A 15,292-nucleotide genomic window follows, 5' to 3' on the forward strand; every position below is an offset into this window, starting at 1 on the left:
ATCAAGGTGGTCATGCCCCTACGATGGAAATTGTTTTGATTTTCAAAGGATGGACGACAAGGTTAAGGATGGACTAGTTCTAAGTGTCAATTGGAGTTGAAGAGACACTTAGAGTAGTTTAGGACTTTGTTTTTCCTTTGGCCATACTATTAAGGGGGGTATGGACAAGTAGCTTGACCTAGGTGAGTCTAGTGAGTTAGGTGTGGTGCACACTTATTAAAACTAGCACTAGGTAGCTCCTACATATGCCTAAGATTCAATGGAGCAAACTTCATTCACGTATGATCGAGAGTTAGAAGTGAATGGAGGGTCAAATACTGACCGAACGCTGGCTTTGGTGTGACCGGACACTGGCGCAGGGTCCGGCTAGTTCATTTGACCAAGGTGATTGCGTCTGGTTTGACCAGACACTGAGAGGTCAAGTGACCGGACGCTGAGAGGCAACATCTGGTCGACTCCAGTAAGGTTCCAGAGAGGGAAAATCGTGACCAGACGTGTCCGGTTAGTGCTGACCGGACACTACCAGCGTCCGATCACATTGTAAACACTAGAGTTCGGGATATACTGATTGGAGCGTCTGGTCAACATGACCGGAGCATCCGGTCACCCCGTAAAGGCACATAACGATTCGTTTTTCAGCTGGTGTTATAAATATCACCTCTACTCATGTGTGGGGGTACTTTTGCTCATTTCAACAGCTAAGAAACACCTTAGAGAGTGCCAAGAAGAGCAAGGTCCTAGTGAGGTGATTGAGATTTGAGAATCCCAAAGAGAGCCCTCATTAGTGAAGATCAAGAGTAGCAAAGTGTGCATCCACCTTCTCATTAGGCTTGTCGTGGTCAAGTGAGAGTTTGTGCTTGTTACTCTTGGTGATCGCCATCACCTAGACGGCTTGGTGGTGATTGGGAGTTCGGTGATCACCCGGCGGAGCTTGTGGGTGACCCAACTCAAGTTGTGAGCGGTTGTGGGTGATTCACCGCGACGGAGTGTCGAAGAATCAACCCGTAGGAGCACTTGATCCTTGCGTGGATCAAGGGGGAGCTACACCCTTGCGTGGGTGCTCCAACGAGGACTAGTGGGGAGTGGCGACTCTCCGATACCTCGGCAAAACATCGCCGTGTTCCTTCCTCTCTATTTACTTTGAGCATTTACTTTGAGCAATTCAATTTATGTCTTTACATTCTTAGAATTGCCATGCTAGAGTAGGATTGGAGCTTAGGTTGCAAGTCTTTTGTGCGGTAGAACAATTAGGAACACTTTCTAGGCACAATGGGTTAATTGGGCTAACCATAGGTTTTAATTATTGAAAGAAATTTAGAATTAGCCCAATTCACCCCCCTCTTGGGTATCTTGATCCTTTCACCATCCTTGTCTCTGTCACGCCCCTTCCCTTGTCCTAACATATCATCTCCTCTGCAACATCCGTCCGACCATTGAAATATATATGGTATACTCTTAAAACATAAATGTATAGCCATTGCAACATCCAGATGAAACACATGAAACATACGTCTCAAACAGCTAAAACATTTGAAGCATCGAGAAGAGGGGGGGGGGCGATGGAAGCCCAGCCAGTGCCGGGAGGAGGAGACACCGAGGCGAGGCAACAAAAGGCGAGGAGAGGGATGCAACACCCAATCTACTTTTGAAACATCCATATGAAACATTTGCAACGTACATCTGGAGACAGATGAAACACTTGAACATACGTCTGAAACACCTGCATTGAAAAGTCGTTGCAAAGCATATGCAATATTTAGATAAAACACTTGCAGCATATGTGTGAAACATATGCAACATCCAAATAAACACATTTGCAACATACGTCCGAAGAAATAGATGAAACATTTGGAACAGACGCTAGCAACATACGTGTATAGTCATTGCAACATATGCAGTATCCCGATCTACTTTTGCAACATCCACATAAAACACTTGCAACATGAATATGAAACCCCTAAAACACTTGAAATATACGCTTGCAACATGTCAGGCGTAACACTCTAGTGGATGGCGACCACCATGTCTGGCGAGCCTTGAGGCAGTCGTGAAGTACGGCATGGCCACGACGCCCTTGCCGTCTCTAGCAGCAAGAGGAGGTGATGAGGACACCGGTGCTGACGGCGACGATGCGACGAATGTGCAGGAGAGGGACCTTGTACTGGTACCCGTAGCGGAAGCCATCCGAGGATATAAGCAAACACCAAGGCTTAGGGGAGCTTGGAGAGTGGCCACGTGGTAGCGGACGCCGCAGTCATGACAGTGAGGGTGCGGGGCGGAGCATGACGAAGGTCGTGGCGACAACAAGAGCCATGGCGAGGAGGAGCAGGAGGCGGGGGGCGAATGAGGGCTGGGGTGAGGCCATGAAGGAGGGAGAGGAGAGCGGTGGTGGGCCACGGCAAGTCGCGGGGGGTCCGGACCTCGACTGAGTGGGGCAGAGACGTCATCGGCAAGCGATGCTTTAACTAAAGGACTTGGGGAGGGTGGGAGTGGACTAGATCTGGCAAAGCAGAATGTGTGCGCGGCTTGCGGCTGGCAGCTTGCGGAGTGGGAGGATTTTATTTTGGGAGGCATCGTGGAGTATCAGATATTTGTGGTGGGTACAATAACTGGACGACTTGAAGCCACGCAGCATTATCGATGTTTAGATCTTAGCTAATAGATACATACTACATCTTTAGCAATGAACCATTAACCCTTGTGAGTCAGTTGTCTTTGGGTTAACTACTATCCAAGAACATAGCTAAAATTTAATTAGCCTAGCTGTTAGTCCAAACAAAACCTTCAGCTTGAATAAACTAGGGCTAATTTTTAATTGCTAGTTATTAGACAGTAGAATCTGAACATGTCTAAGATATTGGAACGCGAATGTTTTTATGAGCACATAAAATTCGGAAGAAACAATACAATGCAAAATGTTTTGATAAACAGTTTATAGTGGATGCAAGATTTTCATTCAAAGTTATACAAATATTTTACTGAAAAGATATATTTTCACAGGAATCTTGATATTTGAATCATTTCACAATCATCCTTATATTCATTCTATCCGTGTAATCGTTCAGCGTGGACCAGATGGCTCTGGATGTAATATAGGCCCTGTTCGCTTTGCTGAAAAGCTATGGTTGAAAGTACTGCTCGCTAATTTGTTGTGAGAGAAAAAAACACTGTCCGTTCGCTAAAATAGTATGACTCATAAGACAAGCGAACATGGCCTAGTTCAGACCAGTCATGTAATCATCGAGTATCGAAAACATGTCTTCAATAAGTCTACCAGGTCATCCTCCTCTCCTGTATAAGGCACAATATTACATCCGGAAGATGTATTTGCCCATCTCCATCATCGGGCCTTTTCGCTTTGCTGAAAAACCATAGCTGAAAGAACTGTTTACTGATTTGTTGTGAGAGAAAAACACTGTTCGTTCGTTGAAATAGTACAGCTCATAAGACAACGCTAATTCACATTATTCCTTATGGAGGATAGACCAGAAGTGTGTCTAGTGAGTGGCCTTGAAAACGACCTTCGAGTAAGAATATAAAGTCTTTTATCAAAAACTAGTAGCTATGCACATGCGGCACGCTCGTGTTCATATAAGTGTTTATATAGTTATAATATTTGAAGACTTATCCTAGTAAGATATGATTTATGAATTATCTCATTAATGAGACATCACGATTGTTTCCTTAGAATATCACTTTAGACAACTCAGACGCTCAATAACTCAACCACTCAGTCAATTGGTCACTCAAGCACTCACCGCTTAGCCACTCAGGCACACGACCGCTTAGTCATTCGGACATCTATCATATCCACAACATTATTAGACATTTAGAATCATATATTATTCCAAGAAGAAATGGCGCCTCAATTATAAGTGGAACTCTTGGGAGCAGTGCCTTAGTCGACCAACACCTTGACATTTTTTTTCAATTATTATCAAATAGTATATACACATATTTATCCCTGAATTAGCAGTGATTTATTCTCTGTGATACATCAACACACTATCACAAGCATATACCAAGTCAGTTTAGTGCTCTGTCTACAAAAGACCACAAGCAAATACCAAACAATATATTGATGATATCGAGCATGACCAAGTGAGCAAAGTGGACTGTCAAAATTTTGGGCAATTTGACTGTATCTGTGAATCCCAGAATTTGTCAAGTGGATATCAGTTAAGAAATAATTTTTATTTTGCCAGATGGATGTCTATACGACATAACGACTCTGAAGAGCACTATATATACATGCATAACAAGAAAGAAAAGAAAGGGAGAAGATGAAGTGTAGGTTGTGCATTTGAAGAATATTTTTATCCACCAGGTTTATTTAAGAATTGGGTCCATTTGCACATGTAAGCCGCTCAGGCAAGCCTGCACCCACAAAACAAACAGCATAAGTCCAAAAATGCTTGCATCAGATCGGGCTTCTTGCGACACTGATAAAATGCTGAGCCAATCACAAGTAGGGAATTACGAATAACCCAAGCAGTAAGAAACGACCCACCTAGAGAAAGGCAATTCCTTATGCGGCCCACCATCACCATTCGCCATATATCCAGATCAAGATGGTGAACCTAAGCACTCCCATGCTAAACCTCGGCATTTGTTTTTGAGATCTTCTGCCCACAAGATATTTATACCACAATCTTTGAAATAACAAATAGCAGACGGCAAGCAAGAGCAATACAACATCATAGTGAATGGTGACTGCAATAAGAAGCATTTGTGTTATTAGCATAATTTTGGCTATTGGCTACATCAAGAGAAGAGAGCTACATTTATAGGGTATAAGATTCTCACCATGAAAAATGAAAGTGTGCACCTCATTGTTGACCACTCATTCTTGCCCATTCAACAAACTGCAATCCTCCATGCACTGAATGCCAAAGAAGAAGCTGGGACATGCTTTGCAACTCAACCAGGCACTCTAATCCATCAATTATTAATCTGGTACCATGTGTTGGAAGAAACAGCAAGGGACACACCTGCAAAAATCAGGTCCATTATTGTTTACACTTCACAGGGTTTCAGAAGATACAATTAGGAAATAGCGAGATAGAAAACCTATCTATCATTATCAAAACACTTGTGTATCAACCTGACTTCATTGACTACAGTATGCATGTGCGGAGGAATAACAATAATGGAAACTTTAACACATCAATTCCTATATGTTGTATTAAAAATGTAACTATTCATATAACAATACGATACAGTACAACCTTAATTCAAACAGTAGCCAAATCACCAGGCAGGTACTGCCTGATGTAGAACTTCATCCGCAGGGTTATCTGTAAAATAAAAAGGCATAAGTGCATATAAGAATGGTTTCAGGGTATAAATGCATATTGCAATGATATTCCACCAAAAGAATACATACAGAAAAAACAACTAATAACTTGATCTCACTTTGTCACCCATTCTAACAGGGGAACTCGGTTTATGAAAGAAAGCAGCTTGCAATATATGCTATATACCATGAGGTCTTGTATTAAAAATGCAACTATTCATATAACAATACGATACAGTACAACCTTAATTCAAACAGTAGCCACATCACCAGGCAGGTACTGCCTCATGTAGAACTTCATCTGCAGGGATATCTGAAAAATAAAAAGGCATAAGTGCATATAAGAATGATTTCAGAGTATAAATGCATATTGCAATGATATTCCACCAAAAGAATACATTCAGAAAAAAAACATCTAATAACTTGATCTCACATTCTCACCCATTCTAAAAGGGAACTCGGTTTATGAAAGAAAGCAGCTTGCAATATGTGCTATATACCAGGAGGTCAGAAAAGTTGTGCATTGCGCAGAACCAAAAAAGAAGTGGAAGAGGGCATACAGAAACTGGACATGAAACTTCTTACAGCTTGGACTAAAAAAACTGCAATTATCCTGGTTGCATTGTCTAATCAGCTCCTCTCATAAAGCAAAGTTCACATGGATGCCGCAATCCTGCAAATGGGAGCAAGAGCCTCAGTAAATATTTTTCAGCAGATGGATATATATAAAACATTAAAAGGTTGTTCCGCCATGTACCTAACAGAAAGCATTACTACAAGACCTAGTAGACGTAAAATCTGCTGGTGTTTAAGATTGTCTTGCAAAATACTTATTTTTCTGCTAGAACATTATTGGCTGATTTTTTACATGGAAGATCCTACATTTTTTTTTTCTGAAAAGTATCTGCTATGATGTATTCTATTGTAGTACTCTGTTAGCTTTCTGCAGGATACTTATGTCGTTTTTTCTTTCTTTTGAGACACCCTACATGCAATTTTGAACTATATAAATAAACACTTCTTAGTTAGCAATATTGTCTTTTTCAGACAGGTAGCAGTTAGCCTCAAAGTTAAACAACCAACCTTGCTGCTCATGTCAATGTCTGTCTTCAGCTACATATATCTATACGATTATCAAGTGCAGGACATATGTATACGATTAGTAGGGTATGTATGCCATGACCATCAAACCTTGTCATAAATCCATGTGCGCAAAAACAGTAAGATGGCCACTGTGTACTGTATTGACATCAGGAAGAGGTGGAGAGAACTACTGGTGATTTATTTGCAATTCTCTGCTATCAATGGACGACTATTTTTGAATGTGTGACTGTGTCATATGACTATATGAGTACACTGGACATGAGCCAAATTTACTTTCTAGTGGTTTCAGTAAAATTAGTAGGCAACTTCGTCGAGCTGTGCCTTCCCACCACTAATTGCAGAGGTGCCCTGATCGGATGTCACTTGCAGCGGCGGATCCACAGGGGGGCTCCAGCCCCCCCCCCCCTAATTTCTTGATTTCAAGCCTAATTACTGTAGCAAAAGCTTGATTTCACCATTAAATCTTCATGCAAATCAACATCTCCATTGTTTTAGCCCCCCCTTATCCCGCATCGTGCATCCGCCACTGGTCACTTGTGTATCAGCCAGACACCCAGGCTATCAGTCATTCAGTCCAATTGTCCAAGTTTGAACAAAAAATTACATCTTCCAAACATTGGTCTGAACTCTGAAGATCAACTTTACAACTAAGAGAGATAGGAGTTTCTATTCAAGAAATTTCTAAATTAATGGAAACAAAATTTAAAGAGAACTCTGAATTTATATATTAAAATATTCCCTCAGTCCTGCAACAATATTGTCACCTTAATCTCCAACTATTAAGTTGAGAAATTCGGCCCCAACAGTATGTCCAATTCTGCAGTCCTTTCTCTGCCCCAACCGTATGCCCAATTCTGTAGTCCTTTCTCTCAACTCATCTGAAGATTCTGCAGTCCCTTCCCAAATCAATGTATGATGACATGAATAAGCACAGCGCGCCGCAAGAGCTTAGTAGATGGGATGGAAGCGCGAGCGATAATGAGCGAGAGAAAGGAAAAGGGGCAGGCGGATCGCAGGCAGCACATACCCTGTTCGTTGCGAGCGGTGACAAGGATGGTGCCGCTGCTGTCTCTCGAGCTCGGCGCCGCCGGCGAGGCGGGGATCTCCGGGGCGGTTGCCGTGGCCCTGGGCGCCGGGGCTGGGGCCGGAGCGGCCTTCTGGGTCGGGGAGGGAGCCGGAGCGGAGGCCTGGAAGGCGTCGCGAGGGGCTGCGCGGGGGAGACGCCAGGGCCCGGGGCCTTACGATGAGGACGGTGGGGCGCCGGGTACCAGTGGCTGTTCGCGTGGGAGGGGCAAGGTGGCGTCGGCGGTTGCTGGTACGAGTCCATGGATCGGGGAGGCGAGGGGACAGAGCGGACGGGGAGGGAGCGATTGGCGGCGTGGCCTTGCGGAGGCGGAGGGACGCTGCGGTTATGGGTACGCGCGGGTGGATAAAGATTTCGCGGGGGAAAAAAATACAGATGTGGAAGTCGACGCAACACACACAAATTTGTCAATGGAAACAGTTTCCGACGAGTTTCTGATCTCGGTCTATTTGTCAGTTTAGGGTGGAAAATTTAGGTACGTTGAATCTGATTTTAAGATAACAAGAAGTAAGGTGGGTAGAAAATATATGAGTGACAAGATATTTTCAGTTCATTCGCTTCTTTATACTAAATCTATTCTAAATTATAGTTCGTTTGATTTTTTTTTACCTTAAGTTTGACCGCTCGTTTTATTCAAAATTTTATGTAAAATATTACTTCTTTTATTGCATCTTGCTTTATTAACAAAAGTTTTTTAAGAATAACTTAAATTTGACTATATTGGCATAAATTTTTTAAACAAGATGAGTGGTCAAATTTGAGGTTAAAAAAAATCAAACGAACTATAATTTATAATGGAAGGAGTAGTACAGATAGATGAAGTCATTCGGTCTCAATTAGATAAACCAAATGACCGTACTAACACTGATAAACCAAATGATTACACTACTCCCACATAATTTTGAGAGTTCAAGCTAGAATCTATTTTTGAAGACAAGGACCAATAGTATCAAAAGAGTTCATCTTGTTGTAAATTAAAAGCGATTTGGAACACTCGTCAAACAAAGGGCGCCACGTGAGAGTAAAAAAAGGATATATTGAATGGTTGCATTATTATCACTTTTTCTATTCTCCAGTCGCCTGAAATCAGGCTTGTCTTCAGGCGACACCTCCTCCTTGGATCGTGTTTTAAAGATTGTGCGCCATCGGAGCTATCTATTGGGTTTTTTGTCCAATCGGTTCCTATCCATTACCCGTTATCATCCACCGTATCTATATATGGCCATGCAGTCCGAGCCCGTCGGCCTGGCCTAGAGGAGCAGGCCGTGCCTGGGCCTTACCCCAGGCACGTCGGCCGGCACGGCACGGCCCGCTGGCGGTCCGGCCTGCCACTGGCTGGCCGCCTCCCCGCGCCCCCGCATATATAAGCGGGGAGCGTCGGCTGAGCCGCTCCCCGCTCGCCCACTCGCCCAGTCGCCCGCTCCGTAGTCCGCTCCGCTCCCAACCCTAACCCTAATCCCCACTCGAGTCTCGCTCGCCGTGGCACAATCTCTGCTCTCTCTCTCGTCCGCATCCATGATCTAGCGAATCTGAGCTCTCTCTCGTCCGTCGTCCCCAACTCCGGTGACCTCGACCCGCCTGTCTGACCCTATCTCCACTCTCCACCCTTCTCCCTCTCTCCTCTCGACCTCTCGCTCTCGGTGAACTATGTGAGTTCGTGACCATGTTCCCGTCCGTCCCTCCTCCATCGTTCGTCGTCGTTTCTAATCGGTGTCTTTCCTCTGGGTGGCCCTCGTCATCTCCGGCACTAGGCTCCGGTTGCGTAGGTAGTCCACGAACCCTAACCCTAACCCTAACCCTAGATCTATCTTCTTGTGTCTCTGAGACTGAGTGACTGACCCTGGATCTGGATCTCTATCTCTCCGACTCTCCATTTTTTCCTCCACGCAGGTCAGTTGCCGATGCCTCGTCCTCTTCCTATGGCATAGACCTAGCATGGTGACCGCGTGCACCGTTGAGGAACGGTGCTGGAGATTAGCCGTCCGCGATCAAGGTCGCCATGGCGGATGACGACGATGTCGTCTATCCACTCACCGGCAATGATGACCTGATCGCGGCAGGGCTGGTCCCCGAGGACGACGACGACATCCGTGACAACGCTGCTGCGTTGTTGGGTATCAATGTCAGTAGCGGCTCTACTCTAATCGATCTAGACGGTGGCGATGGTGGTGGAGGGGTGGCGTCGGCGCCGTCGGTGCCGACGACATGGACGCCGGTCGGCTCTAATAGCACAGATGGCATCTCATCTCTTGGTAAGCGTAAATCTGATGTCTGGGTTGATTTTGATGAGATCTATGAGACTGTGAATGGTTCAAAGATTCGAACTACTACTATCTGTAAAATATGTAAGAGTAAATTGTCTGCTAGATCTTCAGCTGGCACTGGCCATTTGATTAAGCACTAGAAATCTTATAGGAAAAAGGCTAATCTCGCTGCTAAGGAGGACTATATTAGGGTTGTTGCTCACTATGTGAATGCTGATTGGAAGTTACAGAAAAGGGCTATTGGTCTTAGGCTGATTGAGATAAAACATTCTGGTGAAAACATTGCTGAAAGAATTGCTGCTGTAGTTGAGGAGTATTGTCTGATTGACAAGATTTTTTTTATCACTCTAGACAATGCTTCTTCTAATGCTAAGGCTATGAACACTTTGACAGCTCTATTTGCTGGTTACTTGGGTCCTGATCCTTCACCTGATCCTTTGGATCCTAGTAACCGTAAGTACAGTCTTGTACATCAATGTTGTGCTTGTCATATCATTAATCTCATTGTAAAATCTAGATTAAGGAGGTTGAAACCTTACACAGAAGATTTTAGAACTGCAATTAACTTCTTAAATTCCTCTAATCAAAGAATTGCATTGTTTAAGGAATACTATAATGCTATGGGTGTTAGACCTAGAAAGTTTGGCTTAGATATGAATGTTAGATGGAATTCTACTTACCTGATGCTTAAACACTTACTTTCATACAAGAATGTCTTTTCTGTGTTCATTAATTCTCATTATGGTTCACAATTGTCTACAAATCATTGGTATGTTGCTGAGAAGTTATTGGAGTTCCTGGAACTCTTCTATGACTCCACTATTGTTCTATCTGGTGTTTATTATCCTACAAGTCCACTTGTTCTGCACCATATTCTAGAGATTGCTTCTCATTTGCACGCATGTGAAAAAGATCAAAATCTAAGAGCTATTGTATATCCTATGAAGCTTAAATTCCTTAAATATTGGCAGGACATACCTTTGTTATATTCATATGCATTCATTCTTGATCCTAGAGCTAAGATAAGAGGTTTCTTTAATATGCTGCAATTACTTGGTGAATACACTGGTTCTGAGTATAGTTCCTACTATGCTGATGCCAAAACTTAATTGTATAAACTGTTTAACAAATATGAGAGCAAGTTTGGTGCAGCTAGGTCTTAAAGGGTTGCACAACCATCAAATCATATAGGTAAGAAAAAGCAGGCATGGGGAAGAATCTTTGGCCATAGATCAGGTGTTGTTGGTCCTTCCCCTCTCCCTGCCACTTCATCTTCATCTACTTCTGTTGTTTGTGAGCTCTCATCTTACTTAGATAGTGACAATGTCACTTCTTATGAGGATGATTTTGACCTACTTCTGTGGTGGCATGACCACAAGCTAACCTTTCCAACCCTATCTATAATGGCTAGAGATATCATATCAGTTCCTATATCTACTATCTCTTTGGAGTCTTGTTTCAGTTTGATAGGCAGGATAATTGAGGAACGACGACGGTGCTTATCACCAGAGACTGTGGAGATGCTGACCTGCATAAAGGACTAGGAGTTAGGAGAAAAAAATGAACATCATGTGTTGACAACCAAGAGGTAGAAGACTCATTCAAGAACTTGTACCTTGATGAAGATGAAGCTACTGGTGGTGCTCCTGGTACTTAGTGAGGTTGAGACTTGATTCTTGAGAGTGAGTGTGATCTGTGACTGTGAAAGAGTGAGTGTGACTGTGAAAGACTTGTCTATCATTTGAACAATGGTTTGTAAGACTTAATTAAGAGCTGGTTGCACTCTTTTATCCTTCCTAGGGTTTCTCACAAGGGTGAGTTTTACCTAGAAAGGTTTTTAATAAGGCAGCATTGTACTAAACAACTTATTTTGGTTATTTCTATTATCTATTGGCTTTGGAGTTTGATATCTCTGTTGGACTGTGAATGTATTGGACTTTGATTCTGTATCAATTCTGTGAATGAAATAAAAGTATGAAACTATGAATGTATTGGATTTTGATTCTGTTTGATTCTATGAATACAAGGGTAACATGCTATGGGCTGGCACGGCTCGTAATTCTGGTTGTGCTTAGCGGATCGACACTGCACAAAAAATGACCCATAGTGCCATGCCTGGGCCGAAGGCTAGGCCCGTGGCCCTAAGAGGCATGACCCTGGAGGCCCGGCATGTCGTGCTGGTCCGACCCCTATCGGGTTGTGCTTTCACGGGCTCGTGTCGTGCCATGCTAGGCCGACCCGTTGGCTTGGCTGATAAGCCATGGCTAAAAGTACTATTGGCTAATTTATTCTGAGAGAAAAATACTGTTTGTTGGCTAAAAAAGTACGGCTTATAAGCCAAACGAACAGACCACATGACTGTATCAGACACTAACACACTGTTTGTATTCCTCGAAGCACGCGTCCAGCGAAGAAGATTTAGGGCGATTTCAATTTCCTCGAGCTCATCGTGGCACGGCGATTCCTCCAGCAGAATTGTGGGTCCTTGTCGCGGACGTTGTTGTAGGTCTCCGATGAGCTCCAGCGAGGCAGCTCTGTTGCTTCTGCTACTATTGCAGTATCACGGTGGCCATGCTGCTCATGTTCCTGCTCACCAATGCCGTCTCCATCGCCCTGGTCTCCACCGACGCCCAACCCTCCCTCCTCCGTCGCTACTGCAGCTATAGCAAGCCTGCTACCACCATCGTTTGCCAGTCTGCCTCTAGGACGGCTGTTTACACCAAAATTTGGAGAGAAAAACATGAGAACTTGAAGCTTCTAAAATTGTGTTGATCAAGGACTTGGTTGCATGAAGATTGATATCAGCTGATTCAGAGGAAACACTAGAATCGACTCTCTTTAAATGATGTCAGCAAGTAACGATAATGGGCTATGGTTGGCGTCGGGAGATGTAGATTAGACTCTATAAAAAGGGAAAGATTAGGGTCCAAGTTATCTTAAGATTAGGAATGTTCTCTTTTATACCAAAGATTGTAATGAGTCATACTCAAATAAGATTCGTGTTTAGGCTCCGGGTATAAATATTGGACCCCGGCTATTGTAAAAGATACACAATCAATCAAATATAAGTTACTTCCTTTTTTTGGCTCCGGCCACCCCTTAGGAGTAGGAGTAGAGTAGATCTCGGCGAGTTCTTCAGCAAGCAGGGCTACATTGGTCCAATCGACCTCTGGCTTGTCTATAAGTACAGTCATGGCTTATACTTCTGTTCGTACGGCTGCATCGATCTGGTTGACCTCCACTGTGACTTCGGTATAAGCTAGTTATCGACTCTTGTTTAGTTCAAGTAAGGCTGCATCGATCCGGTCGACCTCCACTGCTTGAACTAGAGTAAGGTCAAGTTATCGGCTCTATCTAAGGGTGGCGTCCTTTGGATAGATTCATTAAGTTATCGATGTTGCTTATTGCTTTCAATATTTATTCAATTATAGCAATATCACTTCGCCCGATTGGGATTGATCTAGATCGGCCTTATATCCTGTTTAACCCATCGTTTGTTAATCTAAACTGATCTAATCTGTACCTTAAATGATGAGTTATGTTTTATCGGCTGTTTTATATCAATCTTGATCGTGCATAGTGTGCGGTTAAGGCATGTCTGGTCTTGAATAGATCTATTGGCTAACGAAAACCGTTTTATGGCCCGTTATCATGGCCTGTGTGATTCTGCCTCACACCCCACTGTTAGCTCATGGAGTGGGGATCGTTATTTGGTAGATCTGTTCTTTATAAGGCATGACCTTAATTGTGCGCTATGCCTGAATTGACTATTTTAGCCGATATCGAGTGTTTTCACGTATGCAGTTCACGTCATGAGACCATTGAAGTAAAGATAGGTTGAAAGATATGTTAGCCCTATGATCTTATTATTGTATTATGGCCTGCATGATCCTGCCCCATGCCCCACTGATATTAATAATAAGTTAGGGTCATCGAATTTATTGCTGTTTCTATGGCCTACATGATTCTGCCTCATGCCTCACTGGTCATAGCGATAGATGAGATCTAATATGTTCATAGATTTATCTCTATTAAATGGTTAAATGATGATGGACTAAATTTTCATATAAAAATAGATCTGGTTACTTGCAGTCATTGGCTTATCATAAACTGATTAGTGTTGAGATCCTATTGCTATTAACTAATATTTGTCTAAATAACAATATTCATCCTGAATGATAACTGATTTTTCTTCCATAAGTTCATGGGCTTTAACTGATTTATTCTTATGAGTATGCTGGAATCGACTATTTAGTTGATCCCCTTCCACATCGGCTCTTAGAGCCACACATTCGGGACTGTCTGGCAACACCAGCATGTTCTGCCTTAAATTACTGATTAGCTTTCTCTTCTTGTTAATTATAGAGTCAAATTGATTAGCACATCTCGGGAGTAGTGCGCAAGATCGATAATCCCTGCGTTGAAGCTAGGTGGATCTTCAGCTCCATCGAGTGGACCCTTCTGGCTTGCTCGTGTGCCCCGACATGGGACAAAATTTTTGTGTAGACACACATTCTAGCACGCCTAGTGGGACACCACAATCATCATGATGGCTTACAACAACAACAGCATCCTTATGTTACCTTATGAATACCTACCTGATAGAGATAAATATGTCATCGGTAAAACTATAGAAGAATTTTAGAACAAGTGTTTGTTATCCTACACCAAAACACGTGATAATATAATTGTTCAGAAATATCCACTACCTAGAGTTCTGTTGCATGGCAGATAGATGCATATGAGACTGAAGATAGGTGTTTCTTCACGGAAGCTATAAACAAGTCTGTTCATGATGCCATATCGAACCATAATGAAATTTTCTTGAACACATTCCATAACACCATGAAAGAGGTGTTTCATGGGTTTCTAGTTGATCAGGTTTGACTAACTTATTATAACATTCCACATCCATCGACTCAAGGACTAACCAAACTGGTACCAGCCATCAAAAAGCAGCAAACCAGCAAAGGACCCAGTAAATAGAGATTCCATAGGGGTATCATTATGGCATAGATTATAACACCCTTCACATGATTCCGAATCCAGGGTATCAAGGCACATGGGATTTCAATCCACAGATGGGTCGGCAAATGCAGAGAAATCTAAATTCATATGCTGATGAGTTATTGCTAAAGGTGACCGAGATGATGAAGAATCAGTTCGGTCTGAAGCCAAAAGGGCTGACCTTCTCATACAAACGCCCATATCCAAAATGGTATGATTTGGTTGCTCTTCCTATAAATTACTGGCTCCCAAAGTTTGCTAAGTTCACTGGCCAAGACAGCACAAGCATAATAGAACATGTCAGTCGGTATCTTACATAGTTGAGCGAAGCATCCATTGAAGAGGCCCATCGAGTTCGTTTCTTCTTCTTGTCCCTATCAGGGCTAGCCTTCACTTGATTTTCATCACTGCCAGTCAACTCCATTGCTAATTGGGCTGACTTGGAAAAGAAATTTTATTATACCGGGACTGAAGAAAAGAAGATTACCGATTTGACAACTATAAGGCTAAAAAACTAACGAATCGGGCACTAAGTTT

General features: G+C 43.0%; 1 protein-coding gene and 1 long non-coding RNA gene across 13 annotated transcripts; one reads left to right on the forward strand and one right to left on the reverse strand.

Annotated features, from left to right (window-relative positions):
* Positions 1 to 3,957: 3,957 nt before the first annotated feature.
* On the reverse strand, positions 3,958 to 7,802 carry LOC136538284 (uncharacterized). 12 transcript variants are annotated; one of them, XR_010779276.1, is made up of 8 exons: positions 7,428 to 7,802; positions 5,882 to 5,969; positions 5,738 to 5,788; positions 5,541 to 5,609; positions 5,229 to 5,297; positions 4,807 to 4,991; positions 4,511 to 4,713; positions 3,958 to 4,377 (listed from the first exon to the last, which is right to left on the reverse strand). It is a non-coding gene; the product is annotated as an uncharacterized lncRNA (long non-coding RNA). The 12 variants fall into 12 exon arrangements; XR_010779270.1 differs by lacking the exon at positions 5,738 to 5,788 and adding an exon at positions 7,165 to 7,287; XR_010779277.1 differs by adding an exon at positions 7,165 to 7,287 and having other exon boundaries at positions 5,541 to 5,788.
* A 1,681-nt stretch (positions 7,803 to 9,483) lies between these two features.
* On the forward strand, positions 9,484 to 10,857 carry LOC136536253 (zinc finger BED domain-containing protein RICESLEEPER 3-like). The gene is made up of 3 exons (XM_066528611.1): positions 9,484 to 9,786; positions 9,973 to 10,215; positions 10,354 to 10,857. Exons 1-3 carry the CDS (start codon positions 9,484 to 9,486, stop codon positions 10,855 to 10,857), a joined length of 1,050 nt encoding a protein of 349 aa, XP_066384708.1.
* Positions 10,858 to 15,292: the final 4,435 nt, after the last annotated feature.

The sequence above is a fragment of the Miscanthus floridulus genome, chromosome 2 (genome assembly GCF_019320115.1).
Source record: "Miscanthus floridulus cultivar M001 chromosome 2, ASM1932011v1, whole genome shotgun sequence".
Lineage (NCBI taxonomy): Eukaryota > Viridiplantae > Streptophyta > Magnoliopsida > Poales > Poaceae > Miscanthus > Miscanthus floridulus.

Bases quoted from the DNA above. Each gene is read 5' to 3' on its own strand.
- LOC136536253 (XM_066528611.1), top strand. From the start codon at position 9,484: ATGGCGGATGACGACGATGTCGTCTATCCACTCACCGGCAATGATGAC. The intron at 9,787-9,972 runs GTGAATGGTTCA...GCTGATTGGAAG, and splicing joins TTGATGAGATCTATGAGACT to TTACAGAAAAGGGCTATTGG. The intron at 10,216-10,353 runs GTACATCAATGT...GCATTGTTTAAG, and splicing joins GTAACCGTAAGTACAGTCTT to GAATACTATAATGCTATGGG.